The sequence below is a fragment of the Rana temporaria genome, chromosome 8 (genome assembly GCF_905171775.1).
Source record: "Rana temporaria chromosome 8, aRanTem1.1, whole genome shotgun sequence".
Lineage (NCBI taxonomy): Eukaryota > Metazoa > Chordata > Amphibia > Anura > Ranidae > Rana > Rana temporaria.
In genome coordinates this window covers 13,774,822-13,795,351 of record NC_053496.1, presented here as the reverse complement: position 1 = coordinate 13,795,351, position 20,530 = coordinate 13,774,822, and the positions used below count along the sequence as shown (strand labels likewise).

Here is a 20,530-nt window from a genome sequence, read left to right as displayed (position 1 = left end):
CCTCTAGACCCCCTTCTTCCCCCATTCCCCTCCTCCAGCCGTCTATCCTCAGGCCGGAGAGAAGAATTAGGAGAAGAGAAGAGAAAAAAAAAATTCTTAATAAGACAATACAATACACCCCTCCTCCGCTGTCCTCCAACCGTGCGCAAAATGTTCTCTCTCCTATTTTCCTTCTTTCTTCCATCTACTACCCTTTATCTTATTCTCCTATTAGCTTTTTACCTTCCTCCGACTGTAAAAATAATTCCCAAGGTGCCCATATCATTTTAATTTGCTGTTTCTTATCTATTGTTTTTGGGAGGAGTTTCTCCATTATCCCTATTTTCCTTACTTTTTTCAGCCACATAGATATTGGAGGTGCCTCGGGGTCTTTCCATTTTGTTGCAATGCAACTTTTCGCCGCATTTATCAAATGACACATCATTGATCCCTTATATCTCACCGGATATATTTCAGCATGATGTAGTAGAAAAAACGATGGGTCATCTGGAATATGATATTCCGTAAATTCTTGTGTAATTCTCCGTACTGTTTCCCAGAATTGTTGTATTATTGGACATCCCCAAAATGTATGTAGCATTGTCCCTTTCTCCCCACAGCCTCTCCAACATCTATCTGACATTTCAGGAAAAAATGTGTTTAAACGCGCTGGCGTATAGTACCATCTTGTTAATATTTTATAATTTAATTCTTGTATTTTCGTGCATCTTGAAGAATTTAATGCTAAATTTATAATATTTTGGCTTTGTATTGGGGAAAAAACTTGGCCTAAATCTCTCTCCCATTTTACTAGGCTCGACATTCTAAAGTCTTCTGGTGGTGCAGTCAATAATATATACATTTTAGAGACCATATGGGCTAGTGGTTCCTTTCCTCCACAGTACTCCTCAAACTTTGTGAGTGCCCGTTTATACTTTTCTGCACCATCCAGAGTCTCCAGAAAGTGTCGTACCTGTCGCGCTTGCCATATCGGTATCTCACCGCTCCCTCCCCTTTGTGCTATTTCTCCTATTGTCATCCACCCCCTTTCACCCAGAAAGTGGGAGGCTTGAAATCTACCCTTTTCTTTTAATTTCTTGAGTATATGGGATTCCAAACCAGGCTGGAATTCTGGATTTCCTATTATTGGGTAGAGGGGGGAATTATTCGTTGAGAAATTCGGATTATGACATATTTTATTTCCAATCCATAAAGTTGGTCCTATCGTTGGGTGAGTTTTAACTGTAAGGGGTAACGCAGAATAGCACCATATTGCCCTATCTAACGGTACTGGGCACATTTGTTGCTCTATAGTGATCCACAATTTATAATCCCCATGTCTACTCCAATCTGCTATCCTTCCCAACTGGACTGCGTGATAGTACTTTAACATATCCGGTGCTGATATCCCTCCCACCTGTAATATTTTTTTATGCACAAGAATTTGTCGTCAAACTGGACGTCCATTCGGAACGACTAAATATTGTGTTTAAAATCCTACAAATTATGACATTTTTTAAAAATTGTGGTGAGATCAATCGTGAAAATTATGTAGATGTGCTATTAAAACCACAAAACTTTTTTTACAAATTAAATATACAGTAAAAGGAGAGTCTGCTCAGCAGTCGGTGACACATGTGGACTCATTTGCATAATTGTTGTCCCCTTTAATAACCCATTTTGGGCTTCACACAGAGCTGAGGTGATCCAGTGTATACTTTGTTGGCTTACATGTTTAAAAGTAGACCAAAGCTACAAGATTTGTCAGGATCTTTGTGAATGCCTTCAATCCTGTGTTTTGCCCTGAGGGGTTTTTCAAAACATCAATAGTCCCAGAAATTGTATAAAGTGAATCATATTCCTCTTTCAGGCCTATAAGCTATAAAAATCCTGTTTCCATTTTCTTCATTCTCGTAGGGCGTCATGAAGCAAGAAGGGAGCAAGAAGTCCAGCAAGCCACACCCCCGAGGGATGGTGATGATGCGCAGCCTGCCACCACATCAGGTAAAGTAACATATAACTAACCCAGCTTCAGGTAATGTAGATGTAGGCCTGCCTAATTTAAAAAAATTGTTTTGTCCCACATTTCAGGATCAGGTGGTGGCTTGGACAGGCATACTAAACAGATGCTGATCTCCGAAATATGGGCCTGCAGAGAAGAGGTGGAGGAGATACATCTGGCCAACAGAAAAATAAACGAAAGAACAAGGAGGGTGGAAACTAAATTAAAAAAATTACTAGATGTTTTGGGGAGAGTCTGAATCAGAAAAAAAAAATTTTTTTTTAAAATACCAGATTTTGCTGTTTATTTAATAAAAAAAAAACAAAAAAAATAATATAACCAGATTTTGCTGTTTATTTAATTAAAAAAAAAGCAAAAAAATAATATAACCAGATTTTGCTGTTTATTTAATAAAAAAAAAAACAAAAAAATAATATAACCAGATTTTATACTTTATTTAATAAAAAAAAAACCAAAAAAATAATATAACCAGATTTTATACTTTATTTAATTAAAAAAAAAACAAAAAAATAATATAACCAGATTTGACAGTTTCTTTAATAAAAAAAATAACAAAAAAATAAAATAACCAGATTTTAATGTTTATTAAGAAAAAAAACCAAAAAAATTACAAAAATGATTGTATATTGTATGAGAAAAATCACCCACAAAAATACAAAAATGATTGTATATTGTATGAGAAAAAAAAACAAAAAAATTACAAAAATGATTGTATATTGTATGAGAAAAATCACCAACAAAAATACAAAAATGATTGTATATTGTATGAGAAAAAAAACAAAAAAATTACAAAAATGATTGTATATTGTATGAGAAAAATCACCCACAAAAATACAAAAATGATTGTATATTGTATGAGAAAAAAAACCAAAAAAATTACAAAAATGATTGTATATTGTATGAGAAAAATCACCAACAAAAATACAAAAATGATTGTATATTGTATGAGAAAAAAAAACAAAAAAATTACAAAAATGATTGTATATTGTATGAGAAAAATCACCCACAAAAATACAAAAATGATTGTATATTGTATGAGAAAAAAAACCAAAAAAATTACAAAAATGATTGTATATTGTATGAGAAAAATCACCAACAAAAATACAAAAATGATTGTATATTGTATGAGAAAAATCACCAACAAAAATACAAAAATGATTGTATATTGTATGAGAAAAAAAACCAAAAAAATTACAAAAATGATTGTATATTGTATGAGAAAAATCACCAACAAAAATACAAAAATGATTGTATATTGTATGAGAAAAAAAACCAAAAAAATTACAAAAATGATTGTATATTGTATGAGAAAAATCACCAACAAAAATACAAAAATGATTGTATATTGTATGAGAAAAATCACCAACAAAAATACAAAAATGATTGTATATTGTATGAGAAAAATATAACAAAAATTTTTGTAGGGTATTTTGGAAAAAATAAAAATAAAAAAATTAAGAAAATAAAGAGCTTTTGAACATCAAAAAAGTGTGTGGTGTTTTTCCTAAAATACGTTTAATTTTCTATGTGTTTGGTTTGGGGGTCACCTGGGAAATGTTTGCTAGTTGATAATGAAAATACACTTAGTTACACTTAGTAAAGAACTCCAAACAACACAAGCAAGACATAACAAGTTTATAAAAAAGATTATGATTTATTTTGGTGAAAGCTACAATTATGGCAAATTTGCTTGAGATGGTATTGCCCCCCTACCCATGAAATAGTCCATGTATTTGTCCCGGACTTCACGGGCACTCTGGGGGGGGCAGTCCTGTGTGGCCAGCTTCAAGGCCCGCCAAAGTTTCTGCAGGGGTCAAATGTTGTGCCTCGGGCCCAACCAGGGCCATATAATTTGGAGATTGTCTCCGCAAAAAATTGTGGAGAATGCAGCAGGCAAAAATAATAGTATTCCACTTATATTCCGCCATGTGGAGAGAGGTGAGGAAAAGGCGGAACCGGCTGGCCATGATGCCGAAAGCGTTCTCAACCACTCTACGTGCTCGGCCCAGCCTGACATTAAAGACACTCCTCTCTGGGGTGAGGGTGCGCTGAGGGTATGGCCTCATAAGATGGGGTCCCAGGGCAAACGCTTCATCAGCCAGGAAAACAAATGGCAGGCCTTCTACATTCTGGTCATCCGGTGGCAATGACAGATCATCATCCTGAAGGCGAAGCGCGAACTCCGTCTGCCTGAAGGCTCCCCCATCCGATATCCGTCCGTTCATCCCGACATCCACAAAAAGGAATTCATACTGTGCTGACACCACCGCCATCAGCACAATACTGTTGAACCCCTTATAATTAAAGAACTGGGATCCTGAACGGGGTGGAGGCACGATGCGGACGTGCTTCCCGTCGATGGCTCCCCCGCAGTTGGGGAAGTTCCATCGGGTCTGGAAGTCCAAAGCCACAGACTGCCACTCCTGTGGTGTGGACGGAAGCTGGGGAAGAAAAAATGAAAAAATTAGCCACATAACCTTGCAAGCAGATTATACAAAGACATTATAAGCATTCTAACATTTCTGGGAACTAGCATATTATATCTAAATATATTTAGACAATTAACACATTAAACACCCCCTCTGATGGGCCAGTGCCCAAGTTTGGGGGAGGGCTAGATGAGTTTGGGAGTACTAAAAAAATATAATTTTGATTATTGGTGAACATAGACTTTACAACACATTTTGGAGGGGAGGGCTAGATGAGTTTGGGAGTACTAAAAAAATATAATTTTGATTATTGGTGAACATAGACTTTACAACACATTTTGGAGGGGAGGGCTAGATGAGTTTGGGAGTACTAAAAAAATATAATTTTGATTATTGGTGAACATAGACTTTACAACACATTTTGGAGGGGAGGGCTAGATGAGTTTGGGAGTACTAAAAAAATATAATTTTGATTATTGGTGAACATAGACTTTACAACACATTTTTGAGGGGAGGGCTAGATGAGTTTGGGAGTACTAAAAAAATATAATTTTGATTATTGGTGAACATAGACTTTACAACACATTTTGGAGGGGAGGGCTAGATGAGTTTTGGAGTCCTAAAATATAAAAAAAAATCTTTTTAATATTGGTGAACATAGACTTTACAACACATTTTGGAGGGGAGGGCTAGATGAGTTTTGGAGTCCTAAAATTAAAATTAATTTTGATTATTGGTGAACATAGACTTTACAACACATTTTGGAGGGGAGGGCTAGATGAGTTTTGGAGTCCTAAAATTAAAATAAAAAATAAATAAATATTGGTGAACATAGACTTTACAACACATTTTGGAGGGGAGGGGGGGGGACATTACAATGGATATAACACAATACATTGGGAAGTGACTAGACTAGGTAGGTTGGGGCCCAGGATAGCATGCTGGGGAGGTAAGTGATGGGAAATATGCATGTAGGCCAAAAAAGGGGCATCAAAGTTTACATCATGCATGGGGGCAAAGGGGACATTCACAGCATATTCCAGACATGGTAATTAGGGAAGGAGGAGATAACTACAAGACATTAGCATACATTATAGACATAAAATGTGATATTAAAGGAGAAAACTTACCCTCATATATTCCTCCTGCAGAACCTGGATGATGGCAGAGCAGGTGTCAGGAATGATGAGGCCCAGAGCCTGGGGGGAGATGCCCGTCGAGAACTTTAAGTCCTGAAGGCTTCTCCCAGTTGCCAGATAACGGAGGGTGGCAACTAGCCTCTGCTCAGCACTGATGGCTTCCCGCATAACGGTGTCCTGCCTGGTAATATAGGGGGACACCAAAGCCAACAGGTGCTGAAAGACGGGATCAGACATCCTCAGGAAATTCCTGTAATCAACAGGATTATTTTCCTGAAGCTCCCGCAGCAAAGGCATGTGAGAGAATTGGTTCCTACGGAGCAACCAATTCTTGGTCCATGAACGTGTCCTCCTCCTGTTCATGAACTCCTCATCGTCTAGGTCATAAACAAACAGACCTATACTCAGAAGATGCTTAGCACTAAGTCGGCGACGACTAGGTGCCTGCAACATGGCTACAAGGCTAGTTACGAACGACAAATCAGACCGCAGTGAAGAACAGCAAGACCTATGAAGAACGACCCTGACAATGAAAAACGCGGGGACAGGACCGCAATGTAAAACAATACGACCTGACCGCACGTCTCGATTGCCTAGATACGACCCCCACAAGTACAAACTGAACGGCAGAGATCAATCTGAAAGCACAAAGACTGAAAAGCACGAATCGTCACTCACCAAACTTTTACTAACACGCGTAAACACGGAATCAGCAAAAGGAGCCCCAAGGGTGGCGCCAACAAAATCAAACCTCCCCTTTATAGTCGCGTCATACGTCGTGAGCGTCATCGCGCCGGAGAACGACCAGATTTTGGTATGTTACGTGTGTACGCAAAGCAAGCCTGCCGAGCTTCTCGACAAGTTCAACAAGGAACTCGACGAGGAACTCGACGGGCTTGGCACGTCGAGTTTCTCTGTCGTGTGTACGAGGCCTCAGAGTGCGGCAGTCCAGGAACATTTCTTTTTTCCTTGGGGCAACTTCAAGTCGGATCCCAGGTCGCCCCTGTGTGAACCGGCTCTAAGAAGCTCTTGTTTCATACGAGCGCAAAGAAGTTTTCTTTGCATGAACGAAACAAGAGATTGTATAATATACTTTAATAATAATGTTTTTTCATAAAATCTCAAAAATGTATCTGATATTCAAATACCCATCAATGCATATATATAGATTATTATGATAAAAGTTGCAAACATGGTATTCTATTAGTGAGAATGTTCATGAATAACTGTTATGCCGCGTTCACACGACCGTTTTTCATGACGTGAAAAATGATTTTTTTTTTATGTCATTAAAAACGATTGTGTGTGGGCTCCAGAGCATTTTTCATGACGTGAAAAATGGGCATTAAAAATTTTGAACATGCTCTATTTTTTGTGTCGTTTTTCACGTTGTGTGTAGGCTTTAACGACGTAAAAAAAACGTGCATGCTCAGAAGCAGGTTATGAGATGGGAGCGCTTGTAATGGAGATAGCACATTCATCACACTGTAACAGACTGAAAAGCATGAAGACTGAAAAAAGCGAATCGTCTCTCACCAAACTTTTACTAACACAAAATCAGCAAAAGCAGCCCCAAGGGTGGCGCCATCTGAATGGTACTTCCCCTTTATAGTGCCAATGTACGTGTTGTACGTCACCGCGCTTTGCTAGAGCATTTTTTTTCACGATCGTGTGTAGGCAAGGCAGGCTTGACAAAAATGGTCGTGTGTACGCGGCATTGGGCTCAGAGTTAAATTCCGGTGATCGGAGTTACAAGGAATTTAATAAACCCTAAGCTAATTATGTGGGGAATATCTTCTCATATAGATATATCAAAGCTAGACACCAGAATGTCTGGAGGAAACTGACACATAATTGTCAACCATCACACAATTAATGGTGTCTTACTAAGCTGAGGGCAGAAGGTCATGAAAATAAAATTAGAAGTCATTTGTTATACAACACTGCCCCTGCCACTGCAGCCATTTTTGTTGGTTCTTCGCGGGTTACAGGTTCCACGTTGCTGAAAGGGGCCCCAGTGACTCGCTGGGTCCCCGGCTCTATTGAAGAGATCCCAAGCTATGTGCTGAACGGTGGGAGATTGGCTCAAGGAGAACCCAGAAGCAGGTTATCTGAGGGGCATGAACGAACCATCGGGGATCTGGTGACCGGGACATTGACAGGTACACATCAACTGTCACCCGGTGACTCTGACTCAATTTACTGGGAGGATTCGCTCTATCCATTCAGTTCATCCAAGTACTAGGCCTGTGGCAGAGGTCCTTAGAGCAAGGTCTGGGGCAGAGACCTGTTCCTCCCAGCAACCTTAAAGTAGCGCTTCCGCTGCCAAACTCGTGGCAGGAGTTTGTCCGGGGGCACTTCAACCACTCTGGCTAGAGTGGTGATGAATTGTGTTTATTACTACTGAGAGCAGGATTGCTCGCTTCATATCCAGGCCTGATACTGCAAAGTTCTCTATCACTTCATTAACCTTTTCTCTCTACCTCATGTTGATGTTGGTCATGTTGGGCCGACAATAAAGCATTCAGAAAACCTTCATTTATTGTCTGGACATTCGCTCACTATTCTACTCATCAACTTCATGCATAGACAACGGTAAGAGGTAACTTAAAATGCCGATCCCAAAAACAACCAGCGGCTCCTGAAGGGGTAGCGCTACACTCACAAAACTAAGATTTGCATAACTTCATAAATACAATACTGTTTTATTATTTCAGTATAAACATTCTAACAAAGCAGAGGAGAGCTTTGTGGTAGCCTAGTCTACCAGTGTTCCCCAGACTCTGGTCATGTGTACCTGAAAAGGGCAAAACTAATTTTCCAAACCCAGAATTAATTATTAAAATAGTTACCACCAGTTTTGCTTGTCCTGTCCAGCTGCTCGTGTTCTCGATTACGAAGGACACCCGCCCCTTCTCATTGGTCACAAGAGTCTGCTTGTTTGCAAAGTTTTTGTTTGAAACACTGAGGTGCAGTGTATGGCCAGCAAGAGGATCACCAAAGAAATCTGTTACAGCAAGCTGTAGATAGACACAAATATAGTAAGAATAATAAAAAATTATTTAATATTACAGGTATTTATATAGCGCCAACAATTTTACGCAACGCTTTAGATTATATTGTAATTTCAACACATTGAAGTTTGTGATGAGTTGTGATGTAACTGGCAGTGAGGGGAATTTACTAAGACTGGAGCAGACAGAAACTAGAACAGCTGTGCATGGCAGCCAATCAGCTTTTAGCTTTCATCTTGAAAGCTTTAGCCCAGGTTCACACTGGGTATGTTTTTCCTTCGATTTGAGATGCGATTTCACATGTGAAATCGCATCTCAAATCGGCGGCATTTGCCGGCAATTGTCGGCAATGACACCGTCCTAATCGGTGCGACGCCTCATCTGCGGCGCTGCACCGATTTCAAAAAGTAGTTCCTGTACTACTTTTTGCGATTTCTGGCCGCGATTTACATTGACATCTGTGCAGAAACCTGCACAGATGTCTCTTAAATCGCGGCCGAAATCGGGACTGCCGGCGGGAGTGAAATCGTGCGATTTCAGCTGAACACTGGCAGGGAAGGGGTTAACATCAGGGGCAGTCAAAGGGTTAAGTGTGAGCCTAGGGGGCGATTTCTAACTGTGCGGGGGATGGTTTAACTGGAGAAAGAGAGAGATCTATGTTCCTAATTAGCAAGAACACAAGATTTTTCTCTTCCTCTCTGCCTCTCCAGCAAATGATTGGCAGGTCCCGGCAGCCATCGCGGCCACGCAGATTGGTTCCCGATGTGTCCAATCACAGCAGGAGCAGGTTTCCGGTACCCAGAAGAGGAAACAACGTACAGGTATGTTGTTTTGCGCAGCTGGGCCACCCTGCTGCAGTAAATGTGGGCACCAAAAGCGGTTAAAGGAAATGGAGGCTGTCATTGCTGACCACTACTACTAAAAATTATAGTTGTCTAGCATGGGTCACTGATCCAAACCAAGTATGCAGATCTGGAGTTCTGACATCAGTCTGATTTACCAATCTGGATTCTTGTTTTAATGATCTAAAACAAGGGGTCTTCAAACGTTTCAAATGTTTCAAAAGGGCCAGTTTATTGTCCTTCAGATTTTAGGAGGACCGGAGTATGGCCAGCAGGGGTAGAAAATGTCACGGGCCTGGCATCAGTTCGAATAAATATGGCCTCAGGGTTGGTGGTCAAAGAGGATAAGTATTGTCCCTATTAGGAGCAGGAATAGTATTCCGTCTTTGGTATCGGTGGAACAAATAGTGCCCCATTGTTGGTGTCAGTGGGAGGAATAATGCCTCATATCAGTGGGAGAAATAGTGCCCCAAGGGCCAGAAAAGGGCTAGAAAAGAGGCGCATCTGGCCCTCGGGCCGAAGACCCCTGATCTAGAAGATGCTGTAACAACAAGAATTAACGGAGGTAGGTCAACAATGACAGCTTCTCAATACAGGTTTGTTTTAACCACTTGACAACCGAGGACGTGATATCATATGACGTCCTCGACTTTGTGCAGTGATATCTGAATGATGGGGGCAGCTACAGGCATCATTCAGATATCACTGTCTTCAGCCAGCGATTCTGTGTACGATAAGAATGATCAAATTGGCAGTTCCACCACTTGATCATTCTTATAGGCAGTGGGAGGGGACGCCCCCCCTTCCGCCGCCATCCGGTGCTTCTCCAGGCTCTCCCGTGTCATTGGGGGCCCGGAGAATGAATCGGCCGGCGCTGGCTGGGAAGCATAGAAATGACTGGTGACCAGATGGTCACCAGTCATCTCTTTAACCGTCGGAGGCCAAAGCGCGACGTTATGATGTCACGTCCGGGTACCCGGAAGTAAACAAAGCCGCAATCACGGCTGTCGGCATGAGATTGGTGAATTCTGGAGGAGAAATGTGGGGTCTTATTGACCTCACATCTCTCCATAAAGAGTACCTGTCACAGTGATTCCTATTACAAGGGATGTTTACATTCCTTGTATTAGGAATAAAAGTGATAAAAAAAAGAAATGTAAAAAAAAAAACAGTGTTAAAATAAAAAAATGAAGTAAAATAAAAATACATTTTAAAAATACATTTTTTTAAAACGCCCCTGTCCCCGGTAGCTTGCGCTCAGAAGCGAACACACATGTAAGATATCGTCGCGTGCGTTAGAGCGTGTGCAACAATTCTAGCACTAGACCTCCTCTGTAACTCGAAAAAAATGAAAGCGTCGCCTATGGAGATTTTTAAGTACCGAAGTTTTGGCGCCATTCCATGATTGTGTGCGAGATTTTAAAGCGTGACATGTTAGGTATCTATTTACTCGGCGTAACATCATCTTTCACATTATACAAAAAAATTGGCCTAACTTTACTGTTTTGTTATTTTTTAATTCATGAAACCGTTTTCTTTTTCCAAAAAAAGGCATTTGAAAAATGATTGTGCAAATATCGTGCGAGATGACCGCCATTTTATTCCTTAGGGTGTCTGCTAAAAAAATATATATAATGTTTGGGGGTTCTGATTAATTTTCTAGCAAAACATATGTGATTTTTACATGAAGGAGAGAAAATAGGCCCGGTGGACAAGTGGTTAAATAGTGATAAGAATTGAAGGTAGCAGATGGAGAACAAAGTAGTATAACTCACCAATCCACAGTATGGCATTCCAGGTTTGTAGGTGCGTTCATATTCAGCAAACTTCACTTTGTTTATGACATTTGAGATTCGTGTCTGACTGCTGGCTGATAACTCAATTCCTACACAAAAAGGAACAAATGGATAGAGTTAGGAGTGCAGTACATTGGGGTGCCGTGACGTGGACTCTACAGCTTATGCAAATGTGTGCAAACTAAACCCCTTGTTTTAACGTGAACTGTAAGACAGGGTAACTCGGTATGTTGCAGACTGGCTGGTAAGTGAGCTGGGAATTTTTGTTTGATGATATTTTGACATGCGTCGCCTTTCCAAATGGAACACAAAGCCCGACAATTACAATTACCAATAATACAGCAAGTAATTGGTTAACATAAGTGTAGTAAACCACCGTATTCAATCAGCAGCTAGTTGTCAAATTCTATAAGCTTTTCCTTCCAGTTTTATTAACCACTTTAGCCCTGGAAGGATTTACCCCCTTAATGACGAGGACCCTTTTTTGCGATGCGGCACTGCGTCGCTTTAACTGACAAATTGCGCGGTCGTGCGAAGTTCTACCCAAACAAAATTGATGTCCTTTTTTTCCCCACAAATAGAGCTTTCTTTTGGTGGTATTTGATCACCTCTGCCGTTTAATTTTTTTGTGCTATAAACAAAAAAGGAGTAACAATTTAAAAAAAAAAAAAATTTTTAGGCAATAAGTATTCTTTTACATATTTTTGGTAAAAAAAAAAATCACAATAGGCATATATTGATTGGTTTGCAAAAAAGTTATAGCGTCTACAAAATGGGGGATAGATTTATGCCATCATTTTTTTCAACCGTCTGGAATTGCTGCACTTCTCTCTTCTGCCACTGGGTGGCCGGGTACCCAGTGGCATTAGATAAAACAAGGGAAAAGCAAGGACAGATTAGGAGTATATGGGCTATCTCAGCCAATGGGCAGGGGTTTTCTTAAATCCCTTGGCCTTCTTGGAGATCCTATATATTTGGGTGGAGTCAGGTGATTGCTGTTCTGTGTCACCTGGACAACTGGGTGGACGTGTGTTGTGCTGCCCGGGTTGCTAGGCCAGAGTTTTGGCCTATACCGGGCACATCTGGCTGCTAGGCTGTCTGAAGGCCTATCAAGAAGCAAGAGAGCAGCGCAGGGTTGGGATTGCGGCTTGTAGTCCAACCAGAAGTGACGATTCTGCCGGCCGGAGAACCTGTCATGGTCGGAGGTTACCAGGGACCACAGTGAGTAGCTGACGCAAGTACTGGAGCAGTATTCTCACCAACAGGGGACGGTAAAGAATCAGGAAACTTCAGGAGGTGCCACGGCTGGGCTCTTAACCCCCCTGACGGTAAACACGAGCGTGACTCGGGGTTGGTTTTACATGTTAGGATCGGCAAACCCGAGTCACGCTCGGGCTGGACGGGCTTACCTTTCGCTGGATCCACAGGCTTGGTTTACTTACCTTGTCCTGGATCCAGCGATGCCACCCGCTGTGTGAGCGAGCGGGACCTCCTCGCTCGATTCACAGTCCCCGTGTGACGCCGATCTCCGTTCCCTGCGACGTTACGACGCACGGGGACGGAGAACGGCGCCAAATTCAAAAAAGTAAACAAACACATTACATACAGTATACTGTAATCTTATAGATTACAGTACTGTATGTAAAAAATACACACCCCCCTTGTCCCTAGTGGTCTGCCCAGTGCCCTACATGTACTTTTATATAATAAAAAATGTAATTTCTGCCTAAAAACTGTAGATTGTCCAAAAGTGTCCCTTTATGTCAAAAATGGTTTTAGATCAGCTAGAAAACAGCGATAATAAATTATAATCACTTGCAGAAATGTGCGATAGCGATTTGCGGGGAAATTCGTCATAAAAAAAAAAAAATAATGACAGCGACAATTCTGCAACTGCAAATTTCAGTGATTTTGAGTTGATTACATTATTGAATAATTTTTATTATAATTATATTATTATTTGTTATAATTATTTATAATTATTTATTATATTATAATTTATAATTTTGTTTTAAAAAAAAAAATCATACCCGGGATGCCTACAAGACTCTTGCTTGGTCAGATTTAAGTGAGTTATTTCTAAAAATTACAGGCCTACAGTATACAACGCCAATTTCCTTGCAAAATAAATGTACCGCTTTTGGTACGTAATTCCAGACAGAATCATACCGCCAGGGAGGTTAAAGGCGACATACCTGTACGTGCCTTTGCCCAGCCGTGCCATTCTGCTGACGTATATGTGCAGGAGGCGGTCCTTAAGTGGTTAAAGGTGCCAGTTTTTGTTTTCTCTTATTATTTTTGTTTATATGTTTTATGCTCCAAGGTTTTGGGTGGGTGGATTGGGCTGGGTTTTTCCTTTTTTTTCTTTTTTTTACTTTATGTAGTATTGTTTTTTTATATGCAATGTTTACTTGCATTATTGTTCTGTAATGTTGTCAATGTCAAAAATTTACAAAAATAATTTGATTAAAGTTTTAAAAATTGGAAAGTATTCAAAAACGCTGATCTTGGCGTTTTGAATGCTTTCAAGTGCAAAGGAAGGGTTTATAGACTTTAAAGGTTTATAGTCTTATAGACCCCAGATCCCTCCAAAAAGAGTACCTGTCACTGTCTATTACTGTCCCAAGAGATGTTTCCAAATTAAAAGGACAGTGTAAAAATAAAAAGTAAAATAAATAATAAAAAAAGAAGCGAACGCATACGTAAATTGCTCCCGCAAATGTAAACGGTGTTCAAACCACACATGTGAGGTATTGCCATGATTGTTATGCCTTGTACACACGATTGGAATTTCCGGTGTGTGGGCCCCATCTGACTTTTTTCCGTCGGAGTTTAGAAATAGAACATGTTTTATTTTTTTCGGATGGAAAAAATCCTCTCGGAAATTCCGATCGTCTGTGTGGAACTCCGACGGAGAAAAAAACACCCATGCTCAGAATCAAGTCGACGCATGCTCGGAAGCATTGAACTTCATTTTTCTCGGCTTGTCGTAGTGTTTTTACGTCACCACGTTTTGGACGGTCGGAATTTGGTCTGACAGTGTGTTCCATCAGATTTTATCCCATCGGAAATCACGATTGTGTGTACAGGGCATTAGAGTGAGAGCAATAATTCTAGCCCTAGACCTCCTCTGTAACTCTTTAATTTTTAAGTGTCGTGGTTTGTCACTGTAGCACTACCCCCGAAGGAGCTGCTGGTTTGATTTGGGTGGCACGCTACCTCTATATTCCCGCCGTCTAGGGTACTGGATGAGAGCTGTAATAAAGTCAATGTCTTTTCTGTGCTTTTATTATCCAGCCGGGTAAAAACGGTAAATGGTAGAAAGGTGAAGGGATAGAAGAAATTGAAAATGGCGGATTTAGGGTTAACTGTCGTGGAAACAGTCCTGCTTCCAATGATAAATCTCTTCACTACTCTAGCCAGAGTGGGTATAGGCATCTGGATAGGCTTCTCTCACCAACCTAGCAGCCAGAGTGTCACTCGGAACTTTAGGTTAAAGTCTCTGCCACAGACCCTCCTAAAGGTGGAGATAATTTCGGTCCAAAATCCCTCTCAACTGGATTCAGCACCCGGACCTCCTTCAAACAGCTTCAACTGCAGCAATAACTGACAGGCGACCACTGTCCAGCCTCTCAGGTACCAAGTGTCCTTCGATGAGCGGATAGGCCTCTCCTGTGACACCAGCCTCGTGCTCGGTGTCCCCCAGACAGGTTCCCCATCGACCGGCTTCCTCCACTTTGGACGGACAGCACAGGACCACTTGTAGGTTTGTAGACTCTGCTTACTGAGCCTACTAGGTAGATTAATGCTCCGGACCAACGTGGTCCCGGAGCCAGGAACACAGCAACACACACACCCCGGCCAGGAGGGCCACACATGGGGGGTGGTGGGACGACTGCCCAGGCGTCTGCCCCTTAAATACCCCTCCACAGCATGCACAGCGAGGCGATCAAGCCTCCTGATTGGTTGCCGAGGAGAAGTATCCACACGACCCTGAATCTACTACTGCCCCCTACCGTCCGGGGGTGAATGAAGTCCCCAGACAGGAGGATAGGCACACAGCACAGCCAGAGGCCTTAAATTTAGCCAAATTAACATGGTCAGAGTCAATTAACTCTCTGACCCCCTTCTAAAGTTACAATAGCACCTGCTATAAAAGTAGCCAGGCGCTACATCACCATTCCGCGTGCGCAATTTTAAAGCACGACATGTTAGGTATCTATTTGCTCGGCATAACATCATCTTTCACATTATTAAAAAAAATGGGCTAACTTTACTGTATTGTTTTTTTTAATTAATTAAAGTGAAATTTTTCATTAAAAATTGCATTTGCAAGACCGCTGTACAAATACAGTGTGATATAAAATATTGCAACAAATTACCTTTTATTCTCTAGGGTATCTACTAAAAAATATATATATATAATTTTCTCGCAACAAAAATATTGATTTTAATGGCGTCAGAATGGCGCTCCTGCGCAAAACGCCGTAGCTTGCACAGAGGGTGCTTTAAGGAGTATAGGGCATGACATAGGCGCTTGTGGGCGTGGCCGGCGGCTACTCGCGATTGCTCCTGAAAAGGAGAGAACAGAGATCTGTCCTTTCTGTCAGGAGTGAGGCCCCATACACACGATAGAATCTATCCGCAGATAAATCCCATCGAATGGGTTTCAGCGGATAGATTCTATGGTGTGTACACTCCGGCGGAAATTTATCCGCGGATATTTCTGAATTCCAGCAGATAAATATTAGTCGACATACACAGAATATCTATCTGCTGGAATCGGATCCCACGGATGGATCCGCTCGTCTGTACAGACTCACCGGATCCATCCGTCCAAAGGGATTCCCCGCACGCGTCGTAATGATTTGACGCATGCGTGGAATTCCTTATATGACAGCGTCGCGCCCGTCGCCGCGTCATAATCGCGGCGACGGCGCGACACGTCATCGCCAGAGGATTTCGGCGCGGATTTCAATGCGATGGTGTGTACACGCCATCGCATAGAAATCTGCTGAAATCCTCGAGAGGATTTATCCGCGGATACGGTCCGCTGGACCGTATCCGCGGATAAATCCTCTCGTGTGTATGGGGCCTGAGGAGAGCGATCTGTTGTTCCTAATGCTTAGGAACAATGATCGCTCTCCTCACCAAGGCAGTCCCACCCCCCACCCAGTTAGAATCACTCCCTAGGCAACACATTTAACCCCTTGATCGCCCCCTATTGTTAACCCCTTCCCTGCCAGTGACATTTATACAGTAATCCGTGTCTATTTATAGCACTGGTTGCTATATAAATGTCAATGGTCCCAAAAAGTGTCATAAATGTCCGATCTGTCCGCCGTAATGTCGCATTCCGGATACAAATCGCAGATTAACGCCATTACTAGTAAAAAAAATAATAATAATAAAAATTTCATAAATCTATCCCCTATTTTGTAGACGCTATAACTTTTGCGCAAACCAATCAATAAACGCTTATTAATTCTTGTTACTGTGGCTGAAAGCATACTTCAGTTTGGTCCCACTAGTGATTAGAAAAACAAATGAGGGGGGAGTGAAGAGCCCGGAGCCTGAGGGGGGATGAGGACGGACCGCGCTCAGAGAGGGAGAGGAGCCGACAGCCTTCGTCTGCTCGCCGCACGTTGATCGCGGCCCCCCCTGAATCGGCTGCCCGAGGACCGCTGTAGCGGGGGAAGGGAGGAGGCACCCCGCACGGACCGGAACAAACATTGCGGACAACACGCCACGTGGACTGACAGTGCGGAGGGCTCCAGCTGATGAGAGGGGGAGACGGACGGGGAAGGAGGAGAGGAGAATGCTGCTGGAGGCTCGTATCCCCAGGGAAGCGGTAGAGACACCCAAGCATATACACCACCACCGGGATTAAGGTTGGATCTCATACTATAATGATGTATTTGTGTCTATCCCTGCCCCACTAAGCACTTTGAGGAGGAAGTAGAGGTAAAGTAAAAGACTCTTAAGGGGATGGGATTGAGTGTCTGTATGGTCAAAGAGGTAAAGTACAACCAAAAATTGTGATGGTATATAGTGGCTGCTAATGTTCTAGAAAGAAGTAATACCTGTGCAAAATGTTCTATGTACCAACGATAAGTGCCTATTAATAACCTATCCAAGAGAGACTGTCCTACCTAATTAATGTACTAGAAAGAAGCAATATCTGTGCAACAGGTTCTATGTACCAATGATAAATGCCTATTAATAACCTATTCAAGAGAGACTGTTCTACCTAAGGGGGGCCGTAAAAAACGGTTTAAGGGGGCCGCACTACTTTTTAAAAAGGAACACCCCCCCATCTGCATACAGAAGCATTTTATATGGTGCAGATAAGGGGATTAAAAGGATTTGGACAAACATAGGAACGCCACAGACACCCCCCCCCCATCCCTGGCTGTACTACATTGTGCTCGGCGGGGTTGGAATTTACAACGGTTAAAGAACTGGAAACGGTAAATTTCTGTTCCTGTATAAATCCACCATTACAGAGGATAAGGTTGGATTTCCCCTCATAGCCCATTATTTTTCCAGAAGCACCCCCTGGAAGGGTGGACCCGAGGAGGTCGGGTAGAGGAAGCTCCAAGAGGGCTCAGGAAAACCGTAGCTGGAGGAAGTGCCGGGGCCTGTGCCGGGGCCTGTCTGTTGCAGGATATAAAGGGGAGAGCGATAAGGCTGCTAAAGACTTACATGCCCCCTCTCTCTTTTCTGGGTTCTCCCTTTTCTCTTTTATCATAAATTAATTAACCTCACGATTTTGAAGGGGTGAATCCATCTTTGATTCAACGACTTTCCATCACCAAGCACACAGAGTAACTTCTAGAACTTTGAAAAACAAACACGGAACAAGATTCCAAATTCTTAGAAGACTCCCCCAAATCCCCTAGGCCTAGGCAGATAATCACACATACAAAGACGTCTGGGATTACCCCCCCCGGGCCGAGGAGAACTACAAAATCGCTGGACCCTTACTAAACCGGTATCTGGAGTAGCTTGCCTATAGTTAGTAACCAAGGGGCAGTTAGAAAATTTTGAAAAATAGGGAGATAAAAAAAAAAAAATAAGGGAAAAAGGGAACAGGAATTCCACCCAGTATTTCTCTCCTCGCCATTTGGAAGGTAGGGGGGAACTGGGTGGAGAGCTGTAAGGGGACCGGGGAGATAGGGGAAGAGGCAGCAGAAGGTCAAACTGGGGAAACGAATCAGAAAAAGGGAGAATAATATGAGCAGAATGACGAGCAGGTCTACAAGGGGGGGACCTCCAACAACCCCGAGTAATATAGCAACAACAAGCTCTATTAGACCTTTTATGACCAAAGGAGTAAGCCCACAAACACAAGGAACCCAGGGAGGAACAAAGCAACAACAACCTAACAGAGAGCAAAAATCGGTCAATAAGAAACCCCAGGGAGGAAACACCAGTGAAACATCAATAGAGTCAAGAGAGGAAAGCAACATAGAGCATGGGCCCGAAGGAAGGGGGAACAAGGAACATCGACCAGACATACAGCCCCCGTTAAACGGGGAAATCGCAGAGATGCTGCGAAGGATGGAAACGGCGATCAAGGAGGAAATTAAAGGGGAAATTCAGAACTTACGCACAGACCTTGGACACTTCATGACCAGAATAGTTACAATAGAAGAGAACAGAGACGGTAGAACAAGAAGTTAAAGGAATAAAAGACCAAATAGACCAGACACAAAGACAGCAGAGACTTATCCTCTACAAAATAGAAGATCAAGAGAATAGAAACCGTAGACAAAATTTGAGGATAAGGTCAATCCCAGAGGAAAGGGGAGAAGACCTCAGGAAAATAATGAGGAAGATTTTCAACCCCCTCCTGGAAAAACCAATAGAAGACCCCATCAGGATCGAAAGGGTCCATAGAGTGGGGAACCCACAAAGAGCCAGCGCAGAGCGAACAAGAGATGTCATAGTTAGGTTCCGACTCTATGAGGACAAATAAAAAGTGTGGAAGAAACTGAGGGACCAACCCCCGATAGTCCTCGAGGGGATAGAGTTACAGATATTCTCGGATCTATCGGCTGAGACTCTAGCAAGACGACGAGCACTGAAACCACTGTTAAAACAGATGATAGATCTAAACATAAAATATACTTGGGGACATCCGGCATGTCTAATCGGCACAAAAGACGGAAGATCGACGATACTTAGATTCCCGGAGGACCTAGAAGAATTTTGTAAAAAATTGGATATCCAGATCCCTGATTTACCAGGGTGGGAATAGAGGAGAGGGAGTAAGAGAGGGAGAAAGATTAGTGAATCTACAATGATCTATTTATAGAGAACTTTGATCTCGGTTATCTGTTTATTGTCTTTTTCTTTTTCCTTCCCTTTACCTTCTTTGTTCTTGGTTTTTTCCCTGTGGTGAAACCCGGTGGTTGGGGATCTACCCGTCCCCCCTCTCCCCCGCTCCAGAACTGGAGCGGAGGGGAGGTTACCCCAGGACCCCACCTAGAGAAAACTGGACCAGACACGGAGGACGGTTCAGTGGCCAACAAATGGCCGAAAGGGGAGGGAGGGGGGAGGGAGTGGGGGGGAGGGGATGGGGGAGGGGGGAGAGGGAGGGGAGGGGACCTATCTCACCAAAATAATCAGATAAAAGGAAAAGATCAAAGATGCCACAAATTAAATGTATATCTTATAATGTAAAAGGTCTCAATAGCCCAACCAAGAGACACAGGGTTCTCAAGGAATTGAAGGGATATAAAGCAGACATCACCTTCCTACAGGAAACGCATATCACCCTAGGATCAAATATTAGATTATATGCACCAGACCTCCCTATTTGGTATTATGGGGATACCATCTCTAAAAGAGCTAGAGGGATAGCAATCGGAATCTCTAAAAGGGTACGGTTTGAAGTGGCCGATAGACTGACAGACCCAGAGGGGAGATTCCTTTTTCTGAGAGGAAGACTGGAGGAACTGGAATATACTCTAGTGAATATCTACGCCCCGAATGTCTTACCTGAAAAATTTATTTTGGGAATACTAGGGAAACTAGCAGATTTTAGGAGAGGAAGAGTAATCATGGGAGGAGACTTCAACCTATGTTTCAACCCAAAAATAGATAAGACATCCCAGACATCGAGTGTTCGGTGCACACAGTTAAGAAAGCTTAGGGATGCTTTGTTTAGGAGTCAGTTGATTGACACGTGGAGAGTCTTTAACCCTGACCAACGGGACTATACATTTTACTCCCCGGTCCATGGGACCTACTCAAGGATCGACCACATATTGGTGGATCACAGGACCTTAGATACAGTGGTA

The 20,530-nt window shown here is 42.3% G+C and overlaps 1 protein-coding gene across 2 annotated transcripts in view; it reads right to left on the bottom strand.

Moving 5' to 3' along the window:
• Positions 1-20,530, bottom strand: part of LOC120946689 (alpha-2-macroglobulin-like protein 1) — a 192,339-nt gene that overhangs the window by 122,741 nt on the left and 49,068 nt on the right. For both annotated transcript variants that reach the window (XM_040361317.1, XM_040361318.1), the window contains exons 11-12: positions 11,202-11,311; positions 8,423-8,590 (exon numbers count right to left, since the gene is read on the bottom strand). In XM_040361317.1, coding sequence (XP_040217251.1) covers positions 8,423-8,590; positions 11,202-11,311 — 278 coding nt within the window. The remainder of the gene's footprint in view (positions 1-8,422; positions 8,591-11,201; positions 11,312-20,530) is intronic.